Genomic DNA, 12870 nt, shown 5'->3' on the forward strand with positions numbered 1-12870 from the left:
CAGGGGGGATGCAAGGAGGTAAGAGTAAACTTGAATTTCCACTCCAAGTGCCTTTTACAGAGTTTGCTTCTCCACCACAGATGTGTAGGAATATCCCACTCCTTCTATTGTGTAGTGCAATACTGACCAGCTGAGGACAAGGAAAGTGTGTATCAACACTCTTTTGCTACAGTGATGGGTCCTGGGGACATGATGCACTGCATGTAAGACCACTGGTCTTCTGTAATAGGGCACTGTTGACTAACAAAACACTGCTGTGAGATGAGCAAATCTTCTACGGATGCTGTAAGACTTGCCTGTTCCGGAATCAGTATGTATTACACTGTATTACTTATGATGGAGCGCTAAGAAGCAGGTAATATCTTTCTTGTTGGGGAATGAGCCTTTGATTTAATAGCAGACTTGGGCATTACCAGCCCAGGTCTCCCAGTGTGGCTAAAGGAGAGCTTCACGTTTCTTGACAGTGACAAAACCCTCACTGGCAATGTTATTGCCGACCTCTCGCTCCAGTTCAGAATATGTCATTCTGTCAATACCATCCACCTTGATTATACCAGGCTTTATATACAACAGGTTATGATCCCAGAGGGATGAAAAGCTTTTCCAAATTAAAAGCAGCATTTTAAAGAGGAAATACTCATACATTCCTATGTAGTTTTCATTTGATATCCTCAAGGCTAATCCCAGAACTCAAGTGTTTTTTTCTGAGTGCAGCCATCTTATGAATTTAATGGAAGAAGGAAGTAATAAAATGTGCTCCATACTTTAATTAGTTCCCTCATAACATGGCATTTCCAAAATGGCAGTGCCAAAGAAAATCATTAATCTAGGAGAACAGACGAAGGCACTGTATTGGGCAAGGGACAGACCTCCTAGAGATACACACTCCCCCTTTTCTTCTCTTGCTGGTGAATCTTACCTCAAATAAAAACTCCAGCTCCAAATAAAAATTCCACAAAAGGAATTCATAACCAATACTGAATATTAAGCCACCTTCCATTTCTTAAGTCTTGCTACAGAGTATCACAATTGAGAAATCACATGTTGTATCCTGCAGGATAAATGTAAATGGCCTGTCTTTCCAAGCACACATTCACCCTCGTACTTTAGGTGCCAGGCTTAAGCCGATACTATCATGCAGTCATTTCAGCATCTGCATTTCATTAGGTGAGTGAGAAAACCTGTGTCAGATGTATGAAAGCAAACACAATCTGCTACAGAAGGCAGACACTTTTCCCAGCACACTTGCCTTACACGTTTCTTGTGGGAGCAGCCTCTGGCACTAGTTGTAGCATCAGTTGTACCACAGGAAGGAACAAGGAAGAATCAGAAGGAATCCCAAAAACACCTCTGACTCTCAGTCTCATTACCTCTTCTTGGCAATCAGGCAGGGGCAAATGTGGAAGTTTATAACCACAGAGAGGAGCTCAGGGAAGAACTCCCATGAGCAGAATAACTGCTAGAGAACAAAGCTCAGGTAATGGTGCAGGAGTGGCCAAATGCAAACAACCAGCAGTTCCAGGAAGAAATAGCCTGGTTCAAAACTGACAAAGAGACTGGAGAAAACACAGAGAGTGGTTTGACCTGTTTCTATGGCACGCCCCCTGCCCTGACCTGCAACAACCATACAGTCCCACAAGAGCTGCAACTTTGCCCCTTCTTGGTTATAGAATAGAAATTGATACCTGTGTGCGGTTGAATGCTACTCTTGCAAAGACAGCTTGAGACACACTGGCTCTCTTCAGCTCATCTCTGACTTGCTGGTAAATATCTGGAGAGACTTCCACCGATGAATTTGATGGCTCTGGTTTGACAGCTCTAGGGATGGGTGGATGATTCAAGAACTGCTGGTTGATAGCCTGTGGGTGCTGGTGAGCCAACAGTCGGCTGACAGCAATCTGCTGGTTTATCAGATGGGCCATGGCTATCTGCTGCCTCACCAGTTGTGGACTGAGCTGAGGAGACAGGAGCCCAGGGTTTATCATGGTTTGCATCGTTGGCACTTGGTTTCGGATTGGAGTACTGTGGTGAATTTGGCCATGAGGAGATTGTTCATTAGATTTTCCCAAAGTTGCCAGCTGGTTGATATTTGGTAAGTGCATGGGACGTTGACCAAGAACACAATAGTCTGAAAGGTTTTCTCTTTCCACTCTTTCCACTGTTAAAAGAGAAAAATTAACTTGCTGTCATTTCAGTTTGCACTTAGGGCAAGGATTATATTGCAAGTGACTGCACACAATAGCACCTGCTTTACTTTGTAAGTCTACATAGAAGTATCACAGAAACATAAGCAAAGAAACACAAAGCAAAAGCAACAAGAATAATTAACATTCTTTTGGACTTCCCAGGCTTCATCCACAGCTCATGAAGACTCCTTATAAACCAACAGTAGGTATCCTCCCCAGCCTCCTTTCCTAAAGAAAAAAGCTTGGACACTTCCATTTATACTGTTACTAACATTTGAAGCTGTCACAGCAAATTGATTAACCTTTAAAAGTGGTCAGTGTTTCAGAATCACTGGCATCTAGGTGAAGGAAAGAAACTCAAATTGATATCCACTCACACAAACCAAATGGAAACAAGGCCATTCCCTGAGCAGCTCATGGCACTGCTTCTCATTACAAATTTGGCAAGTATTATCTTTTCCACATAAACTCTACCTCGCACTGTGTGTGGATAAACCTTTCAGGTACCATCAGCTCACCCAGGTGCACCACAGCAGACTCATGTTGCTAGTGTGAAAGCATATTACAAAACAGCGAAATTCACACACGAGAAAAGTTCGAAGCTATGGTTTCTATAGCCAAAGCCTCATTGCCATGAATTTGTCCAGGAACTTTAAAGCACCTTGCACAAATGTCCACTTGAAAGAAAGTGCCATCACTCTCTTCAAAAAAACTTTGTGTAGCACAACAGTGATCTCTAAGTGACATCATGTTACAAAAAAATTAAACAGTACACACTAAATGCATATACTCTAATTTTATATACTGATGTGCATTGTCCCTGTTAAATATCTTATGTCAGCAATATGACTGTATTTTTTCAGGTAACTGCAAAACTAAATGCACGCATTACAAAATTAAATTTTCTCTAAAAGTACCATTTGAAATAGGAAATGAAGTTTAGCAAGTGCATAAATGTAACTCCTACCTAGGTAATTTTAAGCAATCAGAAGTCATTTTACAGTAAGTTGCAGATTCCATAAGCCTCCCTACGTGTAATTAAATAGGCATTTTTATATTGATCTGATATATAAGTGTTTAGAAACATTTTATCATAGAAAACCACTACCTCATCCCTGTATTGGTCTCAGCAAATAACAAGATAGGATTTATTTCAGAAAGGTCAAAATACTGTTATAACTTGTGTAATGATTAACAACTCTATGAGGTTTTGAACTCTTTTTAAAAACCTAATCTCTATAAAGCTTTGAAGCTTTATACTCACAATGACAGCCTACTGATGACTTGCTCTCTTTTCTTCTAAATAGAAAGACAGCTCTTTTCACCTTCCAGAGTTAATATAAGGCAGAGAGGGTTATGCCTTGAACACATACTAACACAGTTACTATTTTTTAGAACTGTCACTCTGGAATATCACAAGTACTGAATTTTACAACTAGGTGAATTAATACCCAGAATTTCCTTGTAAGAAATTTTAACTCTCTCTTCCCGTTCTTTAAAAGGAAAATCCGCTATCATCTTTAGCCTTCCATTAAAGAATTTTTTAAAAATCAAAATAAATTTCTAAGAAAACTATGAATTCTACTTTTCCACAAAACCAAATGTTTCAACCCAACTGAATTTCTAAATAAGTGTTTACTTGTATTTCAACTATGAAAGGCAACGCAGAATGTGTGCTACACAAATATTATTGTCAGCAAATGACCATTTTGCAGTGTTATTCACAGGCTCTCAGATACATAATGCTGTATTTCATCTTGCTGAAAATACTGAAAATCCCTATTCAAAAGCTGCTCCTCAGGATGACAGTAGGCCTCCCTGAAATGAGGCACAGAAAGCTCTGTAACACTTCAGGAACAGACACGAAATCAATGTGAAATATGCAACAGGAGTAGTGCTAACTCCAGGGGTGGACCCATCACCAATACAGAGGTGCAGGCAGGGGAGTGAGGAGGGGCTGCTTTGTCACAGCCTCAGACCACATTCTGCAACACAGATGATTCAGAGCCAACATGGCCATACCATCACCTCCTCAGCCTCTCTGCACTAAGCCTGCACCTGAATAATGCCATTAAATACACACTGTTGCTAGCCAAATGCAATTATTGCAAAGGTACAATAGCTACTTGGCAGGTGTAAGTAGAATAAAGCTGTTCCTCAGTGTAATCAAATACTTGGAGCATCCTGCTACATCACTGATAACCCTAAAGAGTCCTTCTGCTAGGAGTTTCAGAAGAGCTGAAAAAGTTCTGAACTATTTGTAGTTTGAGGAGCACACAGAGAATAAGTCACTGAAACCAACAAATTATTACTTGTTAGAACATAAAAACAGTAACCAAGTGTTTTTGAAAACTTGGTGAGAAATAAATATAAATAACATTCACTTTCTGGGCTGAACCACATTTGCCAAGTTTCCACCCACTCTTGACTTCAATGCCAAGTTATAAACCCCTATAAAAATAAAGTTTAAGATGAAAAGCCTGCCAGGCTGTTAATCTGCAGTGCTACTTGGAATTACACAGAAACATCACCTGACTTGCTTCCATAGGTATATTTTTCCCTTATTATCAGTTTCCTTTTTTGATCACATTAGACTACACAGCCATGCATGTACTCCCTATAAACAAACCAGATTCTAGTCACTTTGACCACTTTAGTAATAAAAGGTTACCATTAGCAGTTACGCTGGATGGAAAAAATGTGTATTACTCAACTCCTAAAGACTCTTTCCTTCTCTAACACATTGCCCATATCTGATTCCCTGTTGTTCTTTGGTAACTATGGATTGGTTACCAAATCTGCAGAGCTGAACAGGAACAAGACTGAGACAGCCTGGAGATGGAGACTGGCACTGTCCTGAGACACAGGCCAGCTTGCCAGCAATGCTCTAAGAAGAAAGGGATACAGGAGCCACAAAGCTTCTTTGCCACCAGAATTCTGCCTTAGATCTTCCCAAGTTAAGGCTTTTGCCTTTGTATCCTCCGTTTTCCATGTTAATACCTGATTACAGTCTTTCCCTTGTTTGCTATTGTTCTACTCAAACTGGGGATACCTTCAGAGCTCTTGTAGTCCTGTACTGATTGGAATATAAAGCTGTACTGATTAGAATATAAATATCTGAGGACAGAGCAGCAGGACCTTACACTGGGAAGGAAGGGGTTTCATGGATATGTGCTGTCTACATTCAAGTACTGCTGATAAACTACTTCTGCTAGCAATGCCTGTGGTAGTTAAATAAAAGCTGGTTCAGGAGGCTGTTACCTACCTCCATCTGTGGTGTGACCACAGCAAAAGACATTGCAGTGTTTTCTTTTTCTCTCTGCATCGCTCACTTGGTATACAGTTCTGCAGTTCTTTGCTTGAAGAGCTCATTTAAACCAAGTACAACAGCACTGTCATATTGCAGAGCCACCCACTCTTCTGAAGCCCATCACTAGGCAGGCAGAAACTTGTGTCTGGACAACAGGTACTGTGCTAAGCTCAGCAATTAGCCCCAAGAGCACTCTAGAATAGCATCTGCCCTTCATTTTTCTATACCTCCCTACAGTATGTCACTACCTCTACAAAACTTGGAAACCAACATAATCCCCAGAATGGGAGCAGCAAATTATTGTATTTGAATATTCCGTTCTCATCCTATAATGATTACCATGTGTGTCAATGTATTTCAACTCCATACTGAGTTAAAACTTCCTGGATTCAGCACAAAAGGAATTCAGTGCACCCTTCCCCTGTGTGATGCTCTTAACCTCTAGCCCAATCTTCCTTGCACAGTTAAGCAGCTGACGCAGACCACAGCACAATAGCTTGGGGTGGTCTGCATGCAACTTTCCATTTAAAATAAAACCAGCTCAAAAGATTTAAAATAAGATTTATTTCTCCACCTTCCCTTCCCCTCACACTTTATTTGCACTGAGTTGTTAATAGGAACATTCTGACAAACAGCCCATGGGGCATTTAGGGCTTATGCGTGGCACTGAACTGACTGACAGCACTGGAAACCAAATTCCGATGCACAATAAGGGATGCAGCAGGGAGAGCAAGAGTGTAACACGTCTCCCAGCACTGCACTGCAAGTGGGGACACAGAGGACCCGCCAGCGCCCATGACCCAGCGTGTCCGGAACTTTTCAGTCCCACAGGCACACAGGCACTTTGCCCCAGAGTAAGAAGAAGCTGGTAAAGAAATGTTTTGTAATAAGTTACTAGCCGGCAGAATTGCCATGCTTCAATTGTGACAGGATGTCACCACCCAGGGCTGTTCTCCAGTGCTTCAGTTTGCTTCTTTGTTTTATTTATTATTTAAAACCTGGTGATCATAAAAGCCACTTCTAGCAGCGGTCATGGCCATGCCGGGAGAGCTCTGTGAACTCTGGTATACCCTGCACTAAGCCTGAGACAGAAAGGTTCCCACAATTTCTCCTGGCTTAGCACCATCCTGCTCACTGGAGCAAGACTTGAACTTTGGAGCCATGCTTGGGGGACAAAGCACAGCACCAGCTCCACCTTGGAGAGACAGGGCTGCTGCACTACACCCAGAGGGTGCCCTCTTCCTTCTGCTACATAATTACGAACTACCACTTTGTAAACAACAGAACCACTCCAGAGCACAGGAGGTGCTTTTAAAGTGGTAATTCCATATCTTTTATCTGTAATTGGGATAATTACTTATTTCTTTTAATCACAGCCCACTTAACCACTTCAGTGCAAAGGGCTGATCTGAGGAGTCTCATTTTCAGTCAGCATCTAATCTTAGTATTTACCCACAGTCATTCAGTGGCTTCAGTGCCTGATCTCTGCCTAGGCCACTTGCTCCTGCACTCAGGACTGGAGGAAAAGCAGGCTGACCAGAGAGGCAGATGTGACAAGAAGCTGAAACTTTTAGAACCTTTCTCCCTACTCCTGAAGGACAGCACAGAACCTCAAAATAGTTATAGAGCACATACAGAAATTGTTTGGCCGCTGGCTGTGGGTAGCAAAGGCCTTTATCCAAGCCTAATGGAAAACAGACAGGAAAGGCCATTGTCTGTTCTTTGTTGAGTTGCAAACCATTCAGTTCCCACCAAAGCACAAATCACTATTTTTTTTTTTTTTTACTTAGAATCATCATTAAAAGTGGTCCTTTAACCACCAATCACCAATCTGAGGTAAACTGAGCAGAGTGTACTAACATTGCTGAGTCTCTTTGTGCAGCTGACCTTCTCACCCCTTATCCTCAAGACTAGCTCTAAGTCATCCCTTGGGACACAGGGATGCTAAAATGTTTTCTGCTAGTGCTTAAGGATAGGAAGTCATATTCTTTACATGGGCTGCCCTGGACTCCACTGCTTCCAAAGATGCCTGCCAGAAGACAAGCATCATCATCTTATTTTTAGATTTATTTTATTTTTGGGTTTGTGTATAGGTTCAAGAGGCATACAGCAGTAGGAACCCAGTTCTTCATAATCATGTTAACATTGTTTGTCAAAAGGACATGCCAGATCCATCTGGCAGAGAAAACCATTATACTGAAGGTATTCTAGTGACCACCTGCTCTAACCCATGAATACTGGTCAGGTGAAATGGAAAAGGAGAAGCAGTGGAGTCATTAGTTAGAACTGTCTGACAGAAACACAGGCAGTACTGGTTTAGATGGACTGATGTTATCATCTGATATAAAAGTATCTCCCTTCCTATCAAACTACTGTAACAGCAGACCCAATCTTTTGTGAGAGGTACAAACCTCCTAGATGAGCCAGGCAATTGTGCAATCCCTCTGGGAGATACGTATGTATGTATTCCTGATTCACAGCATCAGAGATGGTGAAGGGAGGCAGACAGAACACAAACATTATTTAAGTCAGAGTTACAAATTCTTCATATATTTCAAGTGAACAGAATGCCATTCTACTCTTGCAGTTACATATTCTATGAAATCCACAGGATCAGAGAGACGCTTTGCAGCTTTTCACATAGGAAAGCATATGCCTGTACCTAAGCTTCAAGTTATTCTCCTGTTTCAAACTAATCTCCACTAATGCTTACTTTGTAAGAATAACTTTTCTTCTGAGCTAACATGTCGCTGTTTGGCAGCACACAATTTTTTAAAATATGAAACAAAATTAATTTTGAGATTCTGAAGGTTAAAACAAAAACATGTTTTCTTTCTAGAAAATGTAGATGATCATTCTTTACTGAGAATTCAAAAGGGCAGAAGTCCTAGCTGCAGCACACAACTGGTCCTCACTGAGAAAAGCACAGTATTGGAACAGGAGACATTTTTAAAAAGAAGTTCAGCGACATCATTTGAGCAAGACACGGGACAAGTAGCTAGACAGCTTCTCACAGAAGGGTTTCCAATCTTTACTGTGTGGCCTATGTTGCCTAAAGCAGCACTGGCTGCAGCTCCAGCCATACACAGGCACAGGAGATGCCACTCAGCAAATCTCACTTATCCTCTGCCACAGCACAGGCACTGCGAGCAGTGAGAGCCACTGCCCCAAAACAGCCACAAAGCCAGGGAAGACATTCTGCAAAGCTGAGATTCATATATGTATTTATCTTAGATAAAAATTACTCTTAATTAAAAAAAAAACAAACAAAGGCTGTGCTTTAATTCTCTTTACAGAGAGGAATAGCCAAGAGGGCCACAACTCATACACCCCTAAAACACATGGCAGCAGCTAAACTGGTTTTTTACAATGCGCATGCACAAATCCCCCAAACTGGCACTTAACATCACGGACAATGCCGAAATTCAAAATGCCAATGTGGGTGGGAAAAACAGCAGTCAAAGGTCTATAATTCTTGCTGAATCTTGACACTTTTAACTTATATTTAAAGAGAGAGGCCACTTTTTCTTCATCATTAGTGACAACTGATGAACTACTCTCCTCATAAAACAGCACAGTAGGCCACTGACTAAGAGGATGTCCTCAAGTCAAGAGATGATCTTCAGGTCATGTATGTTACCTAGATGCTGACAAGTTTGCTGTGAATGATGTTATTTTCCTTCCTTTTTATTTAAGAAAGTGAGGAAAGTCCTGTTTTTAGTGAAATGAATACACAGTAAGGAGTGCAAAAGTAAGCAAAGGAGAAGTTACAGTAATGTCAAGAGCCCCACAGCTGACCCTAAATGCTTTAGTGCCAGAGTCACAACTAATATTCAAACAAGATATGGAATGTACTTCCTTAAGAAACTTAACATTTCTGCAAAAGGTCAAGATACATGCATATAAATACATAATATATATATATAAATCCCTCTACTTACATAGAGAGAGGTAAATACACATACGTGTATCAGTAAAGAGGGTATTTTCAAAGTCAGAAACACTGTTTGGGAAAGATCTGGTGTGCCTTTTCAAGAGGCTTCCACGACATCTGCTTCAGAGGAACAATTAAAAACTCTTCCTCAAAGCACATAGTGACAGTTTTCCCTAGGCTCGCACTGGCATTATCACTGTGCTGCAATCCTCAGTTCCTTCAGCCTGGAAATAAGAAAGCTGGGAGCCCTTCTGAGTCATGTTTCTAACCTCTCTGAACCTACACTGGCCTCTAGGAACACGTTAAAAGAGAAACAGATTGCTCAGTCTATCCATTATTGGAAGTAAGCAAACAAACTTTCAAGAATAAAAGAGCACATAAACAACAAATCAGTAATATTGGAAAAATCAAAGAGGAGCCAAAGCAGAGTCTCAATTTAAGGAAGCTATGAAAGCTTTTCCTTGCATTCTTGATCTGTTGAAACAGAAATAATTGAGGCCTCCTCCTTTAAACTGAAAAGCCTCATCATTCCACAAAAACTTTGAGACAGCCACAGTCTCAAAACTCACATCCACAGAAAGCTATATTTTGACAGACATTGATGGCAGGAGCAAAGATGACATGTTCTTCATACGCAGACAAAAAAAAGTATGTCTTTTATTTTTAAGTCCACAATGTATTTATTTCTTCCCCCTGCCTTCCTAAACTTCCTCCCACTGAGCTAAGTTGTGTCATCAGGCAAAAAGAAAATATTCACACCAGTTAAGATTTTCAGTTGTGAAAGAATTGTGATACAGTGATAGTCCTTCTGATAAAAATAGAAAGCATGACACTTTGAAGTGAAGTATCTATTGAGAATGAGAGCTGAAAAATATTCTAAATGCTACGAACCCAAAACACTGGGACACAAGTAGGTAACTGGTACGAGTCTGATCCCTTGACAATTACCTGAATTGCATGGTTAAATTCTGAAATACCTCTCTCCATACATACCTATATATATACATGTATGTAGTTAGTTACAAAGTGTTGGTTTTATTCCTGTATCTATTTGTTAATCAAATTTCAAATCAATGCAAACCTTTCAAGCAATTATTAAAATCCTGCATTTCAACAATGTTTAATGCCTTCTCCCAGCTTCAGCAAAGTCAGCTTCTAGAGAAATCAGACAAGCATTTCTCAGACTGAGAAAAGCATCCCTGTGGGACCAGCCAGGAGAAAGGCAGCTTGAGAACCACCGGGATAAGCCATTGGGCTATAGTTGTCATTTTTTAGTATGTATTCTTTAGTAAAAAAGGGAATCTCTTGATTCTTCATTGAGGCAGGTTTAAACATAATTAAGCCTTGTCATCTATGCATAACTTTGTACTAAAAGGCCTTGCAATCCTCAAAGGAAAAAAGAAAAAAGTAAATAAAAAAGGGAAAAAGAGACTTCACACAGTAATCTTAGATTAATTCATGGTGCATATTTTAAACAGAAGTACAAAACATACGAAATAGCCTAATTACCACCTCAAGTGATTACAGACACCCATGAGGCCAGAAAGTCCACAGTAGAACTGTTAAGCCTTTTGTTTCCTGACCACTGTACACATTCAATTACAACTGTTTTAATATAAGCTCTCCTTCAAATACATACGTGTATCCCAGAGAGACTGGAAAGAGTGGACATCCCATTATAATCTCCCTCCCAGCTTCACACACATCCCAAGTGGCAGACCCAGGTCCAGAAGGAGATAAAAAGCCTCCATCCTAATACCTGCCAATTCCCAAATCTGGCTGTACACTAACTCTCGTGCTGCTGTGTAAACTGTGAACGTCTTAAAACCTTAAGGGGATGGGGCAGGGCGGGAGAAAAAAAATTAAAGCATCATCTGACACAAGACAAAATTGTCATGCTGAGCTGAACTAACTGAAAACTTTTTTAGAACTATGAACATAAGTAGTTTAGCTGTCTTTTCGGTGAGTTCAACAGAATGCACACTGAGAATGTTTACTTGAGATTTGATACAATTCCATTTGTGTACAGCTTTTACATCTGTTGCCAATGATATCAAATTATTGATTGTTCACTTTCTTATATTATTTAAACATTAACTATGCATTCAGCAACCTGATGCTTTTCTTTTTTTTCTTTTTTTCCAGAAAACTTTTTATTTCTGTCTGTCTTTGGTTGTAATTACTTTGATCTTCCAGAAAGTATAATTAATTTACTGTTTATTTATTTCTATGAGAAAGGAAAAAAGTTTGACCTAGTAGATCTATATGTGGCAATTTGTAACAGAATCACATAGCTTATGTTTAGGAAATCATGGTTTTGATTAAGAAGCAACCATTTAGTTCCCACTGTTTTATTAAAACAGACATTAGCAGATAATAGGAAACACATTTAACACTGTAGGCTGCATTTAGTTTGCAACGTCAATAAAGTTATTTTGAAGCCCCTTCCTATTTTGTATTTACCACAGCTCATGTGAATTGTTTTTTGCTTTTACTTTCTAGTAACCAGCTCTAGAGTTACACAGGAATACAGGTGCTGGTTCCAAGAACTCTAAATCATCGTTTTACCTAATCTATCCAGCTACAGTCCAAAAAAACAAACCACTGCATCATCCATTCACCTTCATGGAAGCCCTTTTTTAAAATACTATTAAAGGAGTACATGATGACTGGTGCATGTAACTTGAGTTACTGATTTTGCACACTAACTGAGCTGTCCTGCAGGACTATCTGGCTATAGAAAAGAAACAAAACAATATTAAATGAGAGATGATGAGAAATTTAAACCACCTAAAGTGCAGGCAGTTAAGATTACTGCTCTGAAGTTGCTGTTTATTCTCCATGCACCACTGTACCTGCCACAGACTCTTTGTTTTCTCTCCCACTCATATGGTTGATGAATCAACACTACTTGAACTGCTTTACAGCAGCTTGTGTTTACTTCACACATACCTTAACCTTCCTTTTTCTCCTCCTACTAACACACACACAAACTTCCAAGCAGCAACGACTGGCTGTGTCTCTGAATAGCACAGATACAGAGTTATCTGGCAAACTCTTCGGGTTTGGATCCTTGACCTTTTGATTGAGGTTTCATTCTGCTTTTACTGCACTTAAAAATTTAACTGTGCACTTACTAAGTAAAGAAAAATTAAGAGCATAAGCTCTAAGAGTGGAAGAAAGTAGAAGACAACAGTGTACTAGAAATACTCAGAAGCTGTAGTAGTGTCTCTACAGTTAAGAACACTACAGTTAAGGGCCTCCAGTGCCTCTGCAACTGGCACCCTTGCCCAGTTTTGAAAAAAAAAAAAAAAAAAAGAAGCCTATTTCTCTTCTCCCAGAACAGCAAGTGAAAGCAAATGGTGATGACCTCAAAGCTGTTTGATTCTTCTGATTGCTTTTTAACCAAGAGGATATGTTAAAGTACTTTGAATAAAATT

At 40.0% G+C, this 12870-nt stretch overlaps 1 protein-coding gene across 5 annotated transcripts in view; it reads right to left on the minus strand.

Moving 5' to 3' along the window:
• The window catches only part of SATB2 (SATB homeobox 2), a 130858-nt gene that overhangs the window by 50671 nt on the left and 67317 nt on the right, over nucleotides 1-12870 (minus strand). For all 5 annotated transcript variants that reach the window (XM_053947986.1, XM_053947990.1, XM_053947988.1 and 2 more), the window contains one exon: nucleotides 1686-2158. In XM_053947986.1, the coding sequence (XP_053803961.1) occupies nucleotides 1686-2158 (473 nt within the window). The remainder of the gene's footprint in view (nucleotides 1-1685; nucleotides 2159-12870) is intronic.

This window comes from Vidua chalybeata, chromosome 7, assembly GCF_026979565.1.
Source record: "Vidua chalybeata isolate OUT-0048 chromosome 7, bVidCha1 merged haplotype, whole genome shotgun sequence".
In the NCBI taxonomy this organism is placed as follows: domain Eukaryota; kingdom Metazoa; phylum Chordata; class Aves; order Passeriformes; family Viduidae; genus Vidua; species Vidua chalybeata.